General features: G+C 49.8%; 1 protein-coding gene across 2 annotated transcripts in view; it reads left to right on the top strand.

Annotated features, from left to right (window-relative positions):
- PMEPA1 (prostate transmembrane protein, androgen induced 1) overlaps positions 1-22,173 on the top strand; it is a 49,212-nt gene that overhangs the window by 18,889 nt on the left and 8,150 nt on the right. For both annotated transcript variants that reach the window (XM_076351855.1, XM_076351854.1), the window contains exon 2: positions 21,824-21,978. In XM_076351855.1, the coding sequence (XP_076207970.1) occupies positions 21,824-21,978 (155 nt within the window). The remainder of the gene's footprint in view (positions 1-21,823; positions 21,979-22,173) is intronic.

Below are 22,173 nucleotides of genomic sequence, written 5' to 3' on the forward strand. Positions count from 1 at the left end.
CATGGCTGCCTCTATCCGATGGCTTTTTGCCTCGCCTTTGTTGTCTGGGTTCTTGTCTGCAGCTACAGCCTGGGCCAGTATTGCCAGACATCGCCACCTCCAACACCCGCTTCCTCCCAGAGCGCCCTGGTGCTGCCTGCGGAGCCGGGACCCTCGGGGAGAGATGCCCGTGCCCATCCCTGTGCCGCCTGGGCTAAAGCCCTGCACACGGGGGATCAAAACACAAACCCTGGGCAGGGAGCACCACCCGAGACCGACTCAAGGGAGGTTTAGCTTTCATTGTGGGTTTTTTTCTTGCGTTTTTAAACTGTTCCATCGTCTTCCTGGTAACTCCTGGATGTCTCCAGCGTGGATGCCAGACTCTTGAATTTCTGTAAATGACTTGTGGGTCTCTCTCGCCTGCTGAGAGGGGATCAGTTTGGCTGAGCCGCAGCCCCTGCCCAGAGCTGTGCGCTGGGGCATGGTCAGGCGCTGCCGTCCTCCCCATGGGGAGCAAAAAGGGGTGCTGCAATTTCTGCTGGGTTTTGTGTCAGCTCTCCTGCTTCTCAAAGAGGGTGGCTGGGAATGGGTACGGAGGGTGAAGAGGAGATGCCCTCACCAAGGAGCCACTCATCTGATTTACGAGGAGATGCAGTCCTTGAACTCTTTAAAATCAAAGGGTGGAGGGTTTGTACAAAACAAAATTCACAAGGCAAAATATGTAACCAGATGAAAACGTGTGGTCTACTGATTTCTTAGAAGTTTGAGTGAATTCTGTCTGAGTGGACACACAGACCTCCCCTGTTCCCCAGAAGCTGGGTCACGCTCTGCATTCGCTGCAAAGCTCCCCTGTGAAAATGCCCATATGCATCGTTCTTTATTTTATTGTTGTGGGTTTGGGCATTTTGTTATATTAGTCTAGATGGGTTTGTTTCCATAGCTGCATACTGCTGATAAAATCCCAGTGTAGGATCTCTCAGTCTCCCTTTGCATGCGTACCAAAAATAAATCACACGCAGTTGTCAGAAGATGAGCTGCTGCCATGGCAGGTGCCAAGCTGCGAGGAAGTTTGGGCTGGACCTTGCTGAGACTGCACGTGCATGGCATCTCGCCCTGGTGCCACCACACAGCATCCTGCTGCAGCTCCCAGCTCTGCAGGCAGCGTTGGTGCCTGGGTGGCCCCGTGGACCTAGAGCACCTGGGGAAGGAGTTGCTGCAGGAGGGATGACGTTTTGGAAATGGGGTAGGAAGCGATGGAGGCAGGGGGAGGAGAAACTCCCTGACCCTCACCTTTTTTTCAGGTAGAAAGGTATGGATGTGGTAGGGTATGTTGGTGAAGGATTGGCATCAGGTGGCTACCAGGATAATAAAACTCCTCTCTTGCTCTGAATTCAGTGTATTCACCATCAGCTGTTAATATTTCACCTCTCATCAGAAGGGCATGGGCTTTTAATGGCTATATAAACTAGCAGCTGCTGGGGCTATTTTTGCTTGGCTTCAGGCTATAACTCCACGGGTCCAGCCTAGGGGTGGCAGAAGGATGGAGGGTCCCCTGCAGCTGGCTGAGGTGGCTGCTGGTTGTGCCCAGGGTTGCAGGTCCCATGTGGAGCGGTGCTCCTGGGCCAGTGAGTGCTGCTGATGCCCAGGGTGGTACCACACCAGTGCCACCACCTCTGTGCGTGTGGGTCCCTCTGGTTTCCACCATCTGTACAGCTGGGTTGGAGCACGTCTCCTGGCAGAAAACCCAGTTTCTAAGAGGTAGTTATCTTTCCTTCGGGAAGAGCGAAACTAATGATTTTTGTTTTGCCAAAAGTTCTGATCAGCAGGTTGGTGCGTTTTGGTGTGGGACCAGCTGGGAGCGGTGTGTCTGCCAGGAGCGCTCGGGGCAGGTGCTGCTCCCACTGCCTGCGGCAGCGTGGTCAGGGCATGGCCAAGGGCACAGACGGGCTGTGGGAGCACCCCAGGGAAAACCTTGTCCTGAGGGTCCATGGCAGGGCGGCTGGCTGGGAGCACTTCCCCTTGCTGCTCTGCCAGGGGTGTCCTTAAACCCCTGGCTGCTCTCTCTCCTTTAATGCATCTTTTTAAGTACTGGGCAATAGTGTTTTCTTTCTGGCAGAGATGAAGGACGGCTTTTAATAGGTCTTTTGTTTTCTCTTTGTGCAGTTCCCTGGCAGTAACCTGCCATTAGCTCTAGCATTTATTTAGGGTATTTGTATTTTTGTATGTGGGGACCTACAACGCTGAGAAGCCAAGGGGCTTGTCCAGGGTCACACAAGAAATACGTGGTAGAGCTGGGTCTCAACTTCAGCTTTTCTGAATGTTGAGCTGATCTCTAGGCTTGGCGGAGAGGGACTATCTTAGTTTGTCCCCTTTTAACTGAGACAGGGAAAGCGGAAAATAAAGGCTCCATGGAAGGAAGCATTTTTTTTTTTGCTGTCTCCTGTTGGCGATCTGCACAGATGCAGATTGCAGGATGGTTGCGTTTGGGAGTGTGAGGATGGTTATGTGTGAAACACACCAAGGCAAAGGGAAACCCAGGGTCGGTCAGGCTGGATATCCGATGAGCTCCTTCATCTCCACTGGGTCCAGCTGCGCTGGGAACTGGGAGCTAGCCTGAAAGCTGATGCTAAACCCTGTGCCAGCGAGGAAGGGTGGGCTGCGTGTGGCCTCCCTTCCTCAATAACCTAATGCATTTTGGGAGCGATGCCTGTCGATCGCTGCAGCTGGGGTTTGCATCACTGCTCCTGTCCCGCAGCGCGTGTGTGCCTGCCTTGTCTGAGGCAGCCCCTCTGTGCTGGCAGCACAATACTCGCCTTCACTTGCCGTCAGACTGGAGGTCTAGACGCTCTCCCTGCCTTTTGTTATCAGGGTCACAGGTTAGGGAGCGTTCCCAGCTCCTTTTCCCTCTACTGGTCAGGAATCCTTCCCAGAATTTGGTGCTCCACTCGGGACTGCAGCGGGGACCCCTCTGGAGGGAGTCACCCCGCTACCCAAACACACTTAGATCTAAAATTATTGCGGCAGCTCCCAAAAAGAAATGTGCTTTTGAAATGCAGTCGGGATCACCCCCACTCCAGTTCTTGCAGGCACAGATGCTCAGATGACACCAGCTAAATAGAAACCTTTTAGCCCTTGCCAGTAAGTCTAGAGCAAACTGGCAAAAAGCATCGAGGACCAAGATACAAAACAAATTCAGGCCTGAGCAAAGTACTTACAAATGAAGGATGGAGCTGATGTGCTCTGTCTCTTGATTCTTAGCATGAGATGCATCAGTCTTGGGATTTTGTTAAAATACAATGATGGAATTTTAAAGGTTTTCAGCAGATAGAAAGCAACTAAGTCCCCTAGCAACAAAGGAAAGGTTTTTCCCTTAATGCAGACTTTTTTTGACATGAAGCATTTGTGAAATTCCCCCCCCCCCCCCTTTAAATCAAAGATGAGTTTTGCTGAAGGAGACATTTTTAATGGCTTTTAGACATTTTCAGAGATGGGACTTGAACCCTTGATGTGCATCTGCTTGTTCCCCCTGCCCCAGCCCACCCTGGCTGGCTGAGTGCTCCCGCAGCTTCAGCTTTCACCTGGCCTGGAGGGTGCCTTTGTGCTGCTGCTCAGGAGAGCAGCCCCTTGCCTGGGGGGGTGGGAGGTAAGGGGGAGGGAACAGTTCAATAAATAAGTTGGTAGCAAGTTTCTTGCATGGTTTCTTCTTTCCCCCCCCCCCCCCCCCCCCCCCCTTCCTGGCAAGAAGACATAACAAAAAATTGGCAGGTTCATACTTTTTTATTATTGAATTAAAATCTATTAAATAATAACAGTGAGCCAAAACCTGAAATCGCTATTAGGCAGTGCTCTTGGTGAAGTGAAATGCTTCTGGATCTGGCTCACTTGTGCATTTTGTGTGTATGTGCATGTGTATTATGTGTGAAGAATGAGTGTATGAAGCTCAAATAGAGGTTTTAAATAGAAATAACACTGGCAGCTCTTCCTCCGTCAATCCAAGCCTATTATGTGTCTGGCTCTTGCCAACATGAATTGCAGAGGAAGTTCATGTAAACTCCATGGCTGATTTGACAGCTGCACACCCGTGGCGAGTTCAAAGCCTGGATGCTGTTGAGCAGAAGCAATGACATTTTCCTACGTCTAGTGATTTACCCCTTTGCAGAGGGTGAGGGGGGACCGAGGGAGCCTATTTCCCACCCCAGTCCTGGCACCCGCGGTGCTGGTGCGGGGATGGGCACGAGCTGTTGGGCAGTGGTGGCATCGCCTCCTGCGCTGCTGGGGTTTGGTGCTTCCACATTTGACTGAGGGGTTGTGATTCTAGAGTCGCTGAAAACCATGACAACACAGGCGCGCAGGGTGACCGCAGCCGAGCGTTCATCAGGGACCTTGTTTTATCCTTACGGCAAAACCCACAAGTTACGGTCAGGTCAAGGCTTGAACTTCTTCCCTAAAGCTTTATCGGTGGTGTTGGATACTTCCACTCAGGTGAATGTCACTGACTTGCGCTGCCTGGGGGATGCGCAGGGGATATAGGCCATCCCACCGGCGGCGGTGGAGATACCGCAGCTGGGCAGGGTGTCAGCCACCCGCTCGTCTCCCGGGATAGCACGACTGCTGCGGAGCTCTGCTCCGTGCATCCGTGGAGGGGCTGTGCTGCAGAGCCCGGTGGGTCGGGTGGTGTTGAGCCCCTCCAGCGCCATGTCTGCAGCCCCTGGAGGCAAACCTGCGCTTTTCGCCCCGGTGGAAATCTAGTGCAGCGTGGGGAGCAAAGTGTACCTGTACACACCGTGGCAGCGGGAACAATTTGGGGTTAATTCCTCTGCGAACCTGCAATGCACCAAACGATGCTGCTTGCGTGGGGGGAAATAATGTTAAATTAAACTCTCCATAAGGGAAGAAAAGCATCCAGCCCCATTCTTTACTGCTCATTTTAGTAATTTCTTCCAGATAACCTACACATCTGTGTCGGTGCAATTAAAGCAGAATTTCTGTCTAATGAACAGTTGTAGCCCTTGGGCTATTGCGGAATGAACAGTGAAGTTGGAAACAGTCTTATTAAAATAATAATTAAGAAACAAGGGTGGTGAGACAGAGGGAGGTGCAAAGGAGGTGGTGGTGGGATCCTATAGGGTGAGGAGCAGAGAGGAACTGCAGTCAACCTGGTTTTGAACTTCCAGGGGTCACCACCGTGACCCTCCCATAGAAGCGACTGTATGGTGCGGTTGGACCCGGGGCTGGGCACACCCCAGTCCCCCTCCCTCGCCAGGGGCATCTGGCCGTGCCATGTCACAACAAAACAGTCTTTAAAAACCAGTCTTGCACTTTGTTAAAAGCGGCTGCCTGTAGGGTAGCTGTAGGCCTGCGGGGCACTTGCTCCGTCATGGGCAGCGTTAGCCGTCCTGTTAAGCCGGATCAGCTATTCTGTGTATTTTTTTTTTTTTTGGAGATTTTGGTTCTCCAACAGCTGATAAAGCTCAGGAAGGGAGGAGAATATTTCTTGTGTTAGACAGGATTATATCTGGTTTTGCTTTTTCCAGAAAATTGTCCTTTCTCAGTAAAAAAACATGCTGTGCACACCCACATAGTTTGCTTTAACTTTTCTTTCTCTCTTGCTCTCCTGAGGACAGTGACTGCCCAGGCTGAACTGTATCAGTGATGGAGGCCGTCCAGTTTATCTCATGTGAGATAGTTTATTCTTTTGCTCTTAAGTAAATAAAACCCCCCTCTTTTTCAGTACTAACCCTTGGAGTTATAATATCTCTCTGCAAGTCATCATTTTATGTCAATAAATCAGTTAATACTTGGAGCTGGCTTTTTCAAACTTAATACACTCCTATTTAGAAGTGCATGTGCTGCAGAAAGCTAGTGACATCTCAGATTAACAAAATTTAAAAAAAAAAGCAAATGCCATAAAAAAAAAAGGCCAAACAAATCCCACTGGAATGATACATTGGAATGATTTTAGTGGGATTTATATCTATGAGCTGTGGGGTTTCTTTTTTTTTTTTTTTCTTTTGAAATGGCTGTGAACCAGAGTGATTACTTATCATTTTCATTTTAACTCTATCTGACAAATCGTTTTAGATGGAGAAAGCAATACTGCATCTTTAAATGGCTACTCTGTCAGCGCATCTTGCAGGGCTTTAAATGCCCTTTGTTATCGCAGTCTAGACAGGACGCAGGCAGAATATTTGATATGTTATAAGGCAAAGATTTGACAAGGTTGAATTAATTTACTGGCTTATTTAAAACTGAATTTCAAAATATTTTTCCTTACAAACCTGTCTTTCTCTATCCTGTTTTTTTTTTTTTTTTCAAAGTTAGTACAGTATGTTTCAACTGTTTAGACTGGGAGAGGAGACATTAGCTTACTGCAGCCTGCAGTACTTTAATTGCCCTTTTTATGACTGTCTAGACATCATGCAGATGCATGTTTGTGGTGAGAAGACATTTCCCCCTCTGGTTATACGATAGTCTGAAACCTTTACATTGCCTATCTCTTTACCCCCTCTGTCTTGGAATGTGCTTTGCTCCCTTCATCTCTGAAAATCACTTTTTCCCCTGTTTTATTTTTTTGAAGGACACTTCAGTCCCCATTTTTCTGTTCTCTTCCACATACTTATTTGCAAATGCTAATGCTTTCTGGGGGAATAAAGGTATGTGGAGCAAATCGCTCTTGGAGCCTCGCCGGCAGGTCACGCTGCAGAAGCCACAGCTGAGGGATGGCTTTGTGCACTGTTTGTTTCTGTGCGGTGTCCTGTGTGTACCTGCATCTCTCTGCAAGCATAGCAATGCATATGTATGGCTGTGTTTGTTTGGGTTCCCCTTGCCATAAGAGCACAGCCTTGCAGGCCAGGTTTAAGAATGAAAATATCAGCAAGGTTTGAATGGGTTCAGAGTTTTAGTTATGCAAATCGGATGCATTAATTAACCCCGTTGCTATAGCTACTGCTTTATTGTTAAATGCAGTGAAAAGGGGACAAGCTGTGTCCATGGATAATCCTCCTCTCTGTGCTCTTCCCCCCTTCCCCGTCCTCCCGAAGTCTCCCTCCGCCCCAGTGCGAGGGCAGCTGCTGCTCTCCTCCCGGGGGCCGGGGTGCCCACCCGCCGCTGAGCATCCTCGTTCCCGCGGGCAGGTGGCGGGTGGCCTGCAGAGGCGGCTTGAAAAGCTGGGCTAGAAATCACCTCTGTGGAAGGGACGGGCGAGCCGGGGGGCTCCTCGCCCCCGTGGCCTCTTCCCTCCAGCCGCCCCCAAAACCTATTGTCGGGGCTGACCTCGCGGGTTGGCTCTCCACCGCCGCCCCGTGTCATCAATCTGCCGTCTGGGAGCTGTGCGGGGACGGGATGGGGGTGCTGGGGACAATGGGGCGGGCAGGAGGGACGCAGATGTGCCAGGGGATGGGGATTGGGATGGGGCGGCTCGTCCCGCCACAGCCAGGCGAGGGGAGGGCATGGGAACCCATCCCTGTTCTCGGCTCTGAAATTTGTCTCTGCTGAGCAAATGCTGCTGGGTGTTACACGGGAGAACAGCTTCTCTTTTTGTGCGTGCTTAAAAACGCAAGGAATGCACAATGCCATGACAAAATACGGACCTTCCAGCACATCTGCTGTAGGAGTTAAAACCTTTCACAGGCTGTTGCTACAGCTGAGGTGGAAGTAAATTTATTACCTTTAATTTTATCAGATTCGGTGCATTTTTACTCACCTCCCCCATTCACTCTGGCATGTGTATGTGTGTGTATATATAAATATAATTTTTTTTTCACATCTCTGTGAAATGCATGTGCATTCGCTCCCATCTGGTGGTGTTCAGACCAGTTCAAGAACTGAACTTGAATTGAATATTGCAGTGACCAAACACGGTGTGCGTGTCTGGGCATTTGCATGCATTTTGCATATTTTTTTCTGCAATGCATAATTATGTCTGTAACTTAAGATTGTCCTTGTTCCGTGGGAGTGACTTACCTTGTGAAAGGTCACTCCTTTTGTAAGCAAAAGCTGCAAAACGGTATAGATGATAACGGCGCTTAAGAAGAGGAAGAGAAAGGAGAGGTGTCCTGCTGAACGGCCCTGGACAGGGCTGAGGAAATCCGGTCGTAGTTACAGCCCTGTCATGAACTGTGTGGCTTTGACCAACTTGCTCAATCCGTGTTTCGACACCTGTCTGTGAGCTGCTTGTCGGGGTAGCCCGTGCGGCACCGCTGCCCGGGGGCGCGTGTCCCGGAGCCCCCGGGGGAGCTGCAGCTCTGCGACCTCGGGATGGGGGCGTGCCGGGGTCCCCGGCACTCCTCCCAAATGCCGATGGACTCCTCAGGGCTGCGCCAGGTTGATAAGCAAGACAGCGTGGGGGGAGGCATGCTGATTCACCCAGGAAAAATGCCAGAGGAGCAGAGGTTCCACAGCCACGGCTCGTGGTGTTTCATGGCTTCTCTGTGCCTCTGCCGCATCCCTGAGCCGGGCGCTGGGTGCGAGTTGATGGGTGTTGTGCTTGTGGCAGGAAGGCGCGAGTGTTGCTGCTTGTCCCCGTGTCCCTCTTGGGGTGGCCCTGCTTGAGCGCTGGTCCCACAGGACTTGCTGGGCACTGTGCCGGGGGTCGGGTGCTGGCAGTGGGGCACCTGAGCTGCAGCTGGCTCTGGCGGGGCCATGGCCGAGCATGTTGGGAATCGGTTGATGAATGGTTTTCCCAGGAGTAAGTGGAAATGGAAACTTCCTAGAGGACAGCCAGGGTAGAGGGAAGTGAAAAGGAAGGACACCGGGGAGGGAGACCCGGTATATACAATGCTCAGCCAGGAGGGGCTGTGGTCCATGCTTATGACAGCCATAAACCTCCATCTCCACACCCGTGCACTGTCACCACTGGCTGTTTAGCAGGGGGGTGTCCCACGCGGAGCAGGAAAGCCTGCGCCGTCTCACTGCTTTGCAGGCGAGGAGAATGCTTTCCTGTTGCCTTCCTTTCTGTGCACGCAACAAATGCAGCGTACTGGATCCTCATGACCTGCAGAATTAAAGTTGCCTTGTTTTGATGGGCCTGGTGACTAATGAAACGCATATTCCTTAGTCTCTCCGCAGCAGCGGGAGGAGGGTGCAGGCTATGGCACTGCCGGCAGCGGTTGGTGGCGTGCACGGGTGATGTGGTGCAGGCGGCTGCAGCTGACTGTGAAGCTGCAGGTGCCATCAGTGCGAGGCAGCTCCGTTGCAGCGGGAGACAGGGCTCAAACGAAGTTGGAATCGGAAAGCCAATCCCTGTAATTTCTGTTAGCTTTCTGGAGAGGTGGCAAAGCCCTCCCTGGATGGAGCACTTGCTCTCCTCAGAGCGTCCCTGACTGGCAATTTGTCTGTCGAAACAGATGTGGGCAGCAACAAACATCTATTTCTATAACTAGAAACAAATTTGGTAATTGCCTCTTTCAACAGGACTTGCTCAAGCAGGAAATGAAATTCCTAAATGGCAGTTAGCAAAAGTATTTATAGCTAAGTTCATAAATGAGATGTGCTTTCCTTTGTCATGAGTTTCTGCTGGGTGGAAGGAAAAAAAAAGGTCTATGGTAGCAAGCCACATATTGATCAGCAGTGTTTCCAGGGTATACGAAAATACTTATTTATTAATGTGCTTATTTTTACTAGCTGTAGAGATACCCCTGACAAACAAAACCTCTTTGGCCTTTCAGGGTCGGCTGGCAGGGTTTGATCCGGATATTGTGTACTGTGTTTTTTCACTCGTTCTTTGGTAGATTTGTTTTTTTCTAGTTCATGCTATTTATGATTGCAGACTGTAAACTCTTGCTCCTGTGTCCCTCTCTGGATGCTTGTGTTCAAGGGGGTGGGGTGACATGCTGCCCTCGCCCCTGCCCCAGACATCATCCAGGCCTGATGCCGTCATGCCACCTCTCGGGGAGCAGGAGATGCTCTGGTTGTTCTCAGCTTGGTGGGGGCCATGAGCCTTTCTCAGCGTTTTCTAGTGAGCAAGCAAATTTACCTATCTTTTAAGTGCAAAATCAAAATGACTTTATTCTTTTAATCCAGTTTAGCTGTTCTTACCCTTGGGAGTAACTTCAAAAGCAATGTACTCCTTCCAGTCATCTCAGTAGACTGAGGTCAGGCTTACTGTGCATAAAATATGTTGTCTCAAAACCCTGGAAAAGGGGAGGGCGAGAGAAATGGGCACAAAAAGGGAGGGAAGGGGTTGGCGTATGCAAGATTTTAGAGAGTCCAAGTGTCCCAAAGAACCTCGTTAATTCTCATTGCTCAGAGGGAGCTGGTTAATGTCTTTAGGAGTTTCTCTAAACAAGTCTCCAGTTGCCAGGTCCCTGCTCAGGGCCAGGAGGTGTCCTAGCTGAAAGAGCTGCTGACCCCAGCTCTCACGTTTGCAATTTCCATATAAAAGCTGAGTGCTGCCATGCCGATCCTGCCTTTCTGGCCCTTGAATGCAGCTCCCGCTCCCTGCAGCTGCCGCCGTGGCCATGTTAGCTCGGGAAGGTCACCTTTTAAAAACAGGCACAGCAGTGTGATCGGGACAGTTACGGTGTTTTAAGGACTAAAAAATTTTCTGAGGCCTGACCAGTCTGATACTTCCGTGGCTATAAGCATGAAATGGGGCCATTTCCTTAAAAACAAACAAAAAAAGGGGGTGGGGGTACAGGATGAGACCATCATTTGCCAGTGACTCAGAGGATGTGATGCTTGATTACCCGGGGTGACAAATGAAGAAAACGAACTATATTAAACACACAGTTATGGCCCAAGGGTTGACACTATGAACATGACTTCTTGGGGCCCCATCACCCATTTTCCAGCAATGTTTTTTCTCAAACTGTCTCCTTTTCCGAGTCCCGCTTGCTCTCTGCCCTCCTGCCCTGTTCTCAGCCAGCCATCACTAGCTCACATAGCATTATTTCTGCTTGCTACATCAGAACCGGCGATGTTGAATCTGGAAATGCAATTTAGCTGTTAACTGTACTGATGATGTATGAAGCAGGACCAAATCCAACGGGCTTCTTCCCAGCTGTCCTGCCTGTTGTCATGGGTCCGATCCTGCTCTCTTTGATGGCTGGGTGTTGCTGCTGCAGCTCCAGCTTCAAGATGCTGTTGATTAGTGCCAGCTGGGGCAATATCAAGATCAAGATCATATTGTCTATCTATCTCCAGTACTTCCCGTGATGCCTTGTAAACAAATACAATTGTTGACAATCTGATGGGCCCTTCGTATGTGGTTTTATGGAGGTATTATTTAGAAGATAAATGTAGCAGATAAATGCTAATACACGAATACTGCAGTAATGACTTTGCCTGGTCAGATTGTTTCTAAGATGACCTAACAGATGAGCGGCGGAGGGTGAGTAATCTGCTATCTGAAGTTCTTTGTTCTTTCATCTCTTCTTCCTGGTCCACAGTCTCTGAGAGGGAGAACATTGGTCTCTTTAACGAGTGGAGCTTGGCATCTGGTGGGTGAAATGGCCTCTGTAAACCAGGAGCAGTGTTCGGTGCTGCACCCTCTCTGGCAGCCTTTGGATTCCAGCTGTTGCCTGGAGCTGTTTTGGTTCTTGCTTAAATTAGAGCAGTTCAAATGTAATGCTTAGCATAATGGGCATGTCCCCTTTCCAGGCGGGGCTGGGAAGGGTGGGCCAGGGCAGAGCTGCTTGCACCAGGCTGTGTTGCTGCCGTGCCAGGGTATTTTCCTCCATGCTGTGTGTATGAACAGGGGAGGGCGAGGGGCTGCGGTCAGACACAGTCCCAGTGCTGGCCCTGCTGCCTCTCCTGTGGGATGCTGCAGAGTCCAAGCCCCTGCAGCTGCTCGCTGAGGAGTTGAGAGTGCTAAAATCATAACTCTGAAGGGTGACTAGATTCAGATGGCTCTTCTCAAATTCACATTCTTTAGCCTTGAGTAGAAAAAATGAGGTCCACTCTTTGGCTACATTGCTTAACCCACATCCTTTTACAGAGGCTTTGATGAGCATCTGGCATAAGAACTGCGCTTTGGCTGGACTCGATTCTGTTGAGTTTAACCCTCCGGTCCTTCCACATGCTGGTCCAAAGTGTGTCCAAATTGTGGTATAACATTTATCCCCTGCTTTCTAAAAGTGCACTCGCAGCTGGCAGGCACAAATGCAAGCTCTTGGGGCAGGCATAAAACCTGCTCTAAACCAAGCCCAGGTGGGCGTGCATGGGGACCAAGCAGACCTCAGGCCAGCTCTGTGGACCCCTCTTTGGTCCAGGCCTGCTACAGACCAGTTCAGTAATGTCAGCTCCCAACCTTTCTAGTTCTCTGCTTGCAAAAGACGGTGTGTCGGTATGTGTAAGGCAAGACGGTACAGGGTGTCCTCAGCTTTCATTTTCCAAAAGTGATTAGGACTTGTTTTGTGCCCTAATTATTGGGGCATGCAAGGTAGCAGTAGGCTCTCAGCTGTTTGTGGCAAGGACTGTCCTTTTGCGTCTCCTTGTTCTCGACGGTGCCTCTGGGCACTGCTGAAGCTGTGGTGCTCTGAAATGCCAGCAAAGACTGGGGAGGGGAGCGGGTCGGGCTGTCAAGTAGCTGACAGAAGGGATAAGGGTGTCTCTCCTCCTCATCCTCCTCCTCAGCCTACTGGTGCCCGAGCCCCTGCCCTTGCTGCTGCCTTCAGCCGGAGATGTGGGTGCTGAGAATGGCTGAAAGTCAGACCCATCACTTGTAGTTTAGGGCAGCGTCTCTTCCTACCCATTGGCAATGAGTTTTGTTCAAAGACGGCAGCCCAGGTCTGTGTTGGAGAAAATGCGGGGTCATATCCTTCTTCTTGTGCCTGTCAAAGCCCATGGGTGGGGAGGGGAGCAGGCAGGGACCTCTGGACCAGCAGCTGAGGATGCTTGCTGTAGGATGCTAATGAAGCAGCCCAGGTTTTGGGTGCTGACGGACACTTACTGATGCTGGAAGAGGGGGACCTTGGTCCGCCCCTATTCCAAGACTTGTTTTGCATTTGATCTTTGAGGAGCTGTACAAGCTTGTTCAGAAGCCTTTAAGGTTACTGGCCTGAAACCGTTCTTGGCTGAAATCTTTGAACATCCCTGCTTGGCATCCCACCAAGCTTGTAAGTGCAGAATTTGGGGAATCACAGACAGGGAGGAAAGGATGCATGGATGCTCTTCAGCTCCAAGCTTCAAATTATTGCCAGTGCCAGTCCGATTTGGACTTCGTTTCTCCCCACCACCTTCCTGATTACTCTTGAATAGCCTCATCTGTACATGCTCAGTCGAAAAGTAGCCCTACCCTTATTTATGTCTTTTACGTGCTTTTTTTTAATGTAACTAGAGCGCTGCCATCAAGGGCTACAAGGAACCTGTTCAAACAGAAGATGCCCAGGGGTGGGGGTGGATGAAAAGATGAGAAAATTGGGAGGAGAGGGAACTGCAGTCAGGGCTGTGCACATCTCTGCTGCGTCTTGCTCTGAGTCACGCAGCCAGGGCAGCTCAGTGGATATCGGAGGTGTTAATGGAAAATCAGGGATGAAAGTGCTCGCTGCAGATTTGTGAACACTTTTCATTAATTCATCCAGTTAATTTTGCCATGTCTGGAAAAACTCTGTGTGTGTGTGTGTGTAGAGACCTTCCTTTCTCGGGTGTGAGGGGGAGGTGCAGAGGAGGGAGTGTTGCAGTCAGTTGAACTTACTCTAAATCCCCAAGGATTACAGAAGAAGCCGGGACATGTGGTGTGACATTACAGTGCCACCATGTTTAGCTGATGGTAGGCAGCAATTCATTTACGGATTTCATAAGCTTCAGGACTGGACATGACCCGACTGTCCCTGGTCTCCGGTGGCTGTGCTGGAGGCCAGTGCCGCTCACTGGGCGCTGCTGTGGGACAGTCCCCACCGAGGTGCCCTGCTCCACACTGTTGCAGGCTCTTGGCTGGGATCTGTTGAATCACGGTGCTGAGTCACCTGCGTGAACCAGGCTCCGTAAATAACCACAGGCGCTCCACAAAGCGGCTGTGTGCAGTGAGGAGCAGAAAGTGCTGCTTCATAGTTGGAGCAAGGGCTCTGGGGGCATCCTCATCTCAGCTCTGCCACAGCCTCTCTGTAAGCATCTCCTTTCTCTCTGCACAGTGCTGTCAGGTATCCTGCTGCTGCTCCACAGGAGGCATGTGCTCGCCCAAGGGCTGGTCGCTGGCAGAGGGCTCGGGTGCCCTGTGCCGTGGGTTCCCTGCTCATGTCAATAGGCTCGTGCCCCATAATTGCATCCTGCTGCTGGTGGGCTCTTCAGCTCTGTGCCCACACTGGAGCCATGCTCCTCCTGCATGCCCAGGAGGGACCGGGGTCCTGGGCAAAGCTGATTGAGAGCTGGGTCTCATTCCTGGGCTGAGTGACTCGTGGAAGACTTTATCCCTCTGAGGTGGACGGGCTGGGAGCCTTGGCTTGCCACTTGGCAGCTGATCTAGGTGCCCAGGGTCAGAGTGGGCACTCCTCCGCCTTGCCGTGGTCTGTTCCTCGCTGCCAGTGGTGCATCTCCCATGCCAAGCTTTGCTCCAGCTGCTCACCCTCTTTGGCTTCCCAGGGACCTTAATTACATCATTCCCTGCTGCGAGCCTCATTTATCTGTTCATTGACTTCATCCGTAGGCTAAGGCTCTGCTGCAGGAGGAGGAGGGAGGCTGCGGTGTGCCCACCACTGTGGGCAAAGCCTTGCTCTCAAACCCTGCGTGGGCACCTGCGGGCCCTGCTGGGGTGGTCAGGGGTGCTGCAGGGGCAGGACGGGGTGAGGGAGCTCAAGCTACCTGCCGTTAGAAGTTGTCCTTAGCCTATGTCTTCTGGAGGCTAGAGAGATGCTGCTCAGGTTTGTACAAGACCTGATTACATCTCTCTGTACTTCAACAGGCAAGTTAGAAAAGTCTCAATCTCTTTTGCCCATTTTATTGAGGCTTGTTAGGCAGCAGGAGGAATCTCTGTACAAAACTATCCCATTCAGCCTCGGTGTAAAAGTTGTTGTAAGTGTGTCAGGGAAAGTGAAGACCAGAGGTGAAGGCGCAGTACACAGCGGGGTTCCTTGGCTCTTGTGTTAGGCACTCACAGGATGTTTCTCTGGGAAAATAAGTGACATGCAATTAAAAATAGTCCATATGGATGGTGGAAAATGGCCAGTCTGGAGATTTCCATACAGCTGAGTATGGAAAGAGTATGGTATGTACTCTGAGTATGCAGAGTAACATCCCAGCATAGATGGGGAGTCTGTTATCTCAGTTTGGAGGTGTTTGTGGAGGGTCTTCAACAAGACAGTCCTTGCGCTGTGGTGGGCTAAAACCCGAGGCTGGGTCAAACACCCCTCCTGCCCAGCGAGGAGCTTGGCTGCTGGGGGCGAGTACCCGTGTGGGCAGTGATGGCACAGCAGTGATTCAGGCAAAATGCTATTTCCACAGTTCTCTGAAACATCTGAAATAGCAAAATCTGTGTTGTTCTCAGCCCCTTTTTAGTCTCCCTGACTCTTACTCACTTCCTTTCAGATTTTTCTACTACTCAAATCTCACATCAGTTTCTAGATTAGGGGAAAATGCTGGAGATGATAAGCTTTCATTCTAAACCCACTTTTTTTGCCTTTTCTGTGACCTACGCTATTGCAGATGTTGGGGCAATGTTGGAAGTTTCCCCGTAGCGGTGGGGCTGTGCCCACCACTCCCAAAGCCTGATGAAGGCTTTGCCCACCTCTGTTACCAGCTCTCCTCTGTACCAGGCACATGGAGCAACCTCAAAACACAGTTTTAGATGTACTTTCCTGAAGAATGCTGATGAAACAAGTGATAACGGGGCTCTGATGCTGAGGAACTGACACAGGAGCATCCAGCAGCTGAGGTGTGCATATCCCATCCGTCCTGGGTAAAAATTAACTGATGCTTCATCAACTTTCAACAGCGAGGCTTGCTCGGGAGGTATCTCATCCTGGCTTGAAGCAGAACGTTGGGTTGCCTCACACCGGGCTGATGTCCACCAGAAGATGAAATCAGCAGCAGGAGTTTTTTCTCCACACCCTTAAGAGCATATTTTTGATAGTCTGTGCAAGCTTGTGATCGGACTCATTGTGCTTGAACTGTCCCAGCAATCTGTTTCAAGTCAGAACTAAGGGGGTTTTAATGATAGAAATACCCAGAGGAAGCGAAAGTGAACATCGGAGAAGCAGAGAATCCCCTGCAGAATACTTTGCTTGCTTTAATTTTGTCTCAGCAAAACAGACTTGGTTTTAGCATAGTGCACCACAGCATTTATGATGACTAGCACTTTTTTTTTTTAAATTTTTCTTAGGAATTGTGGCTAGTGCAGCTACATTTGTTCAGCTTAGCCATTATGTCCTGAGTAATTTCACTTCTCCTTCTCATCAATTCTCAAACGATATGCAATTCCAATATATATAGAAATCATAATTGAAGCTTACAGAGTATTGTTTTGACCTGCAGATGTGTATTATACCCGGCTGAAAGCAAAGGTCATCTTGGCTGAGACCCTGTCTGAAAGCTGTTCTGTGCACTTGTAAATGATAGCTGGAGTACCCGTAATTATTGCAGCAAAATGCAGGTGTATTTTTTTTTTTTTCCTCCTCTTTGTATTTGCCAGTGCTTTGGAGCATTTGTCTTCAGCAGTGATACTCCATGTGGAAGGAAGAGCATTAATAAACTTTATAGTAAGCATTTTATGAACTGTAGTACAGCTGTAAAAAGTAAGGAAATGCATTTAAAGTGTACCATAGCCTGACTTCCCCTGCAGCCGTTGTGAACCGCATGTGTGTGCAGAGGCTCAGCGCTCCCAGTGCCACTGTTGACTCAAATAGCTCTCCCTCCTTGCAAAAATATTAATGAATTTTAAACCTGTGGGTGCCAAGTATTTTGTTCATAGGCACTTGAGGAAGCTCTTGAGATGCACCTTTCTGCAGCCGCTTCTGTTGAGCCGTGAGCGTGGTCTTCGGTGGGAAGAGTGGGGCCGGGTGCCCCGGCAGCCGTGCCGGTGAGGTGCCTCTGCGTCGGCACCGGCTGCCAGCCAGCTGCCATTTTCTTAAATTTCAGACACTTTAGAGCCTTATTGGCTTGGTGGCCAGGCAGGAGCCCAATGTGGGCAGCAAGGGCACATGCTGCCTTCCTCCAAAAAGCCCTCTGAGCAGGAGAGTGGCCGCAGCCTGTGCTTTGTGGAGTCTGCAGGCTTTGGGAAGCAGCAGTCTCCTATCATTCATTGATGTAATGCTGTAATCTACTGTGAAACCCTTATTCAAGGCCACATGTGGTTTAAAGTGGCAAGCGAGTAACGAACTTGAAGAATGGGACGTGACAAGTGATTTTACTTGATCATGAATATCCCGTTTCAGGATTGTGAGAATCTGGGGGAAAAATGCTTAGTTGCAAAACAGTTGCACGCGTGCTGACCGACTCCCAAAGCTGCAGCGTCTAGACAGAAAATACAGAAAAGCAGGTTGTGTCACTTAAATGTGATGTCTGAACCTGTTAGTTTGAAACGTATTCTGGAATAAAAATTATGCAAAATTAAATTAGTGTGACCTTGCTTTGCATTTGGAGGCTGAATATGCCCATCTTGTAAAGCCTAGTGCATTTATAACACTTCCCTTGGGGAAAATTACAGAGAGAAATGGAATGAGGTCTCTTCTAATTGAAAAGTGACAATGATTAGGAAGCCAAATACAAAATGTGTTGAGTATTTTTTTCTTGTTTTGTTGTGTGTGTGTTTTTAAGAATACCAGTAGAATTATAAATTATGTGCTTTGCAGTTTGGCTTGTTTTTCGTTCCCCAAAGGCTTTTTATTAGCATAGCAGCTGAATTGCACTTGTATAATAACGTATTAACTCAAAGTTTGGGTTTTTAATGATCTTTCTTCATTAGTTTGACTGAGCTGCTTGGATAAAATCTTACTGCGTATATCCAGCTTTCCAGTGTGTTGGGGTTTTTTCCCCCTTCTGCAAACGAAGCCCATGAAGACAAGTTAAAACAGAGGGAGAGTTGGCAGAAACTTTGGTGCCTTGAGTGGGTATGAGTCTCTTGAAACTTGAAAAGCACAAATTGAGTGTGTGGGACTTTTTTTGGTTTGATTCTTATTTTATTTTTTCCAAAGGCCAGATTGGGCAACATGAGCGTTCTTGGGATTAAAGCTCGTCTCGGTGTACCTGATGTGTTTGCTCCTAGGCACTGCGAGGCTGTGCGGGTCCTCGCAGGCTGGGCTTGGGGTAGAGCAAAACTGAGGGCACTGTGTGCCCTCTGCTCTTCCTGAGCTCCTGCTGGTGTGGAGAGCAGAGGTTCCTGGTGGGTTTGGCCTCCTCATGTATACGTGCAGCATTGGGAAGAAGTGTTAGTTTCAGCAGCACCACCAAAGAAGACTTGGGGGCAGATACATTTCTCGTGTATGAAACTGAAACGTTCAAGTGCTCGTCTGTGTTGCAGGACAAGGGTAGATGTGCTCTGCTGCAGTGATTGAGCTGTTTGCTTCCCTGTGCTAACGAAGGAGATCGGAGAAGAGCAAGGCCATTGGCATGAAAAGGCCAAAGTCCGAATGCGGGGAGCTGATCAGGTTTTATCGTTCAGACATGTTTCACCAAACCCGTTTACAGAATGTTAATTTGCAGCTTAATTGTTCTCCCTCCTCCCACAAAGCGAGATATTAAAATCCTTCTTCTATTGATAACACCAGTGTGACTGCCGTAACATTAGACTAGATTCCACATTAAAATAACCCAATTTAGAGTTTGAAGAGCAAGGCATGATGCGTGGCCGAACACTGCCTGCACCTCCTGGCCTCGCCCTGTGGTCCCTGCGGGGGTCCAGCCCGTCCAGATGACCAGCTCCAGGAGAACGTGGGAGGGAGAGACAGGGCAAGGAGGAGCGTCCCTGATGGAAAGCAGCGTCCCCTTCGTTCTGGTAATCATGCTGTGCCCTACTATTGCACCTCTTGGCAATAGTTTTGTAATACCCCAATTACAGGAGCCAGAACAAACAGCATTCAAGGCTGGATGGGGGTGGATGAGACGCTGGTGTGTTGTCCCAGATCCTGACGGAATTCCCACCCTTTCTTCTGCTTCAGGCTCTGCTCGTTATATGTCTGTTCGTGTGTCCAGGAAGCTTGGCTTAGGTTGTTTGTAAATGACACGTATCTTGTGTGTGTTCCTTCCTAGGAAGGAATTAGGGCAGTGCTTCCTGATGGCCAAAACTTCACCTGTGTCACCAAAGTACCGTGACCAATTTAGCAAGGTTTGGTTCACTTAAGGGACCTGTCGTCCTAGGAAAGGAACTTTCCTTTACAACTACTTTGGTCTTGTTTTTCTTCAGAAATACACCCTCTTTTAACTGAAAAGGAAGTTTTCCATCACTGGCCTTATTTATATTTTTTTCTTGTGTTTTCTTACCGTGGCCAAAGCACATGCTTCATTTTGAGGCTAAATTGACTCATCTTCTTAAAAACCTTGGTTGTTTTTTGTTTTGTTTTTTCTTTTCGGTAATGAAGTCTGCAAAAAGCGGGCTCTGCACCCGAGCTGGGTGGATGCTCCCCAGCCTGTGGGCTCTGCTGCCCACATGTAGGTGAGGCAGAAGGGCTCTGGGTCAGTTCCCCCCTGGGGTCTGGCTCTTCGTGGGCGGCCTGGAGAGCACCCGGGGGAGCTGTGGGGCATCCTGTGCCTGGCTGGGGTGCTGGGGCTTCACCCTGCCGGTCGGGTGCTGGAGGTCAGCGGGGATGCTCTCAGTGCCTCTGGGTGCAGCTGGCACTAGGACATGCCTTTGGGCTATGTAGGGACGCTCTCCTACAAAGCGGGGATGACATGGGAAGAGACGTTGTGCCTTTTTTTTAATGGTTTTGCATCATCCTCTTTTCCCAGCCCTTTCAGTTTTGGTGTGTTTGTGCGTCTGGTTTGTCTGATTTGCGTTTAGAAGAAACAAGCTCCTGTTGCAGCCTGTTCCTCCAGCACAGGGCACCTGTGGCAGCTCTCGGGTCCAGTCATCTGTCATTCCCATGGGTGAGCTGTGCCGCTGCTTTGGGGCTGGATCAAAAATTGTTGGGAATATGTTTTTTTCCAGGCTCTTCCCTTCACAGTGGCATTCAGGCACCATGCCGGGGTTGCTGTGAAAGACCCAGAGCTCCTCTTTTAAGAAGATGCCTTTAGCTAAAAGGCATTTTTAAGGCAAAACTCCTTTGCAATGTTTGGCTTTTAATCCCTCTCTTCCCATCCCACGTGCAATCTTGTGGTGTAGAGGCAGCTGCATTTTAGGGGTGCTGTAAGTATACGGGCTCCAAGTCACTCATACATCTAACTTTAAGTGACAGAAGGCTCCTGCTTTCAAGGCATACTTCTGCTTTTTGAAGGTGGTGGGCAGAGCTGGTTAAGCATTTTGGGCAAAGGCAGAAATAGCTGCTGTTTAGCAGAATGAGCTCCGAGGTAACTGGCAGCACTCGCCACCTGGACTGTTTTCTTGACATTTATTTGCTTTTACTGGCACTTAAATGCCACCTGCCAGGAGAAAACTTTCCATACAAAAAACAAAATTAAATTTGCCTGACTCAGCAGAAGCCACCCCAGCTGGTATGAGCAGTGTGATGCTGCCCTTCAAGGCATGGTGGGTCTTCCTATGTATCTACAGATATATATGTGTGTGTGTCTGTATAGATAAAATACAGATGGTAGCATCCCTGATGGCTTAGGTAGGGCACAGCTTTCCAAAACTGGGTTTTATAGTTGTCCCTACTGAGAAGCAAAGAAAGTTTCAATCCCCAGAACTATTGAATTTTGCTGGTCTGGCCCTTCCTTTACGATGAGCACTGGAGTTGCTGCTGCCTGGTCCTGGGCATGGTGAGCCCTGGGCGCTGTTGGCATGAGGGGACTTGGGGGGAGCGACCAAGTGGTTCGGGGATAGCCTCTGCTCTCTGGATGCCAAATGCATGGAAATAATGACCCCAGTGCTACATTTGCCTCCAGTACTCAATTTTCCTTAGCCTCAGAGAGATGTGAGGAATTATTTCCTTAGGAAATTTTAGGAGCGGCTTCTTACTGCCTCCTGCCAAGTGTCTCTGGAGTTAACCAGATAGTCTGTTGTTTGCTTGTTTGTTTGGAGGATTTTTGGCAGTTATCCTTTATGCCAGTTCAAGCCACTCAAGCTGCCACTGTCAGCTGGCCGAGCCCTGAGCTGAGGGATGTCTGGAGCTCTGGGACATGGCCCCCATGGGCAGCCACATTGCGTTCATCTGGCGTCTCACCGAAAAGCAGGAGGTATCCCCACCTGCACCCTGTGGCAGACAGCTGGCGTCGGGGAGAGGGGGGTTGCCAACACCGGTGCCTGTTGTGCTGTGCCGCGGGCTCCCCGTGCCACTGTCTGACCCGCGTGACAGAGGGGACATGTGCCTGCTGCGAGGGTGTGCTGAGGAGGACTTCAAGAGGTCCTTTTTGGAGGAAGGAGTGGTCATGATGGGAAGACCATTGCAGAAATTTAGCTTGCATTTAGCTAAATTGTTTCATTAGGATGAACTATGCTGGTTTGTGGCTCCATGGCCCTGAGCGAGTCATGCAAGGCACTGAGATGCTGCTGGTTTTGTACCCAGGGGTGGGGGCATCCAGCACACTGCAGCTGGGAGGGCTTTGGGAAGCCCTGTCTGCATTGTAGCTTGGAAACACTCTGCTTTGTAGATCGTCTTTAAAGATCCCTCCTAGAGACTCTTCTGTGGCACTGAAAGTGAATTAATGAGTTTTTTATTAAGTAAGTAGCTGGGCTCAAAGCATGTAGAGCACATGTAGGCATATGAGAGCTTTATGGGGGAAGGATGCAGCGGTGTCACTGGCATCTCGGCAACTTTAGTTCTTGTGCTCAATTACATGCTGCTTTTTCTGGTGGCTTAAAGTCTGTCTGTCTCTCTTGCAGCGGAGTTGGAGTTTGTACAGATAATCATAATCGTGGTGGTGATGATGGTGATGGTGGTGGTGATCACATGTCTGCTGAACCACTACAAACTCTCTGCGCGATCCTTCATCAGCCGGCACAGCCAGGGGAGGCGGAGAGACGAGAACCTCTCATCAGTAAGTCACACCCTGCTCTTCCAACCCACGTCATCCTGCGCTGTTTCCCAAATGATGTGACATTGGGGAAACATTAGAGCCAAAGGCACTCGTTTAGGTCGTGTTTGCCCACGTGCCACTTGGCACTGCGTGAAGAGACACCCTCCAGGTTGGGTCTTGGCATCATCTTCTGTCTCTCAGTTACTGATGGGTTGG

This window comes from Aptenodytes patagonicus, chromosome 14, assembly GCF_965638725.1.
Source record: "Aptenodytes patagonicus chromosome 14, bAptPat1.pri.cur, whole genome shotgun sequence".
In the NCBI taxonomy this organism is placed as follows: Eukaryota; Metazoa; Chordata; class Aves; order Sphenisciformes; family Spheniscidae; genus Aptenodytes; species Aptenodytes patagonicus.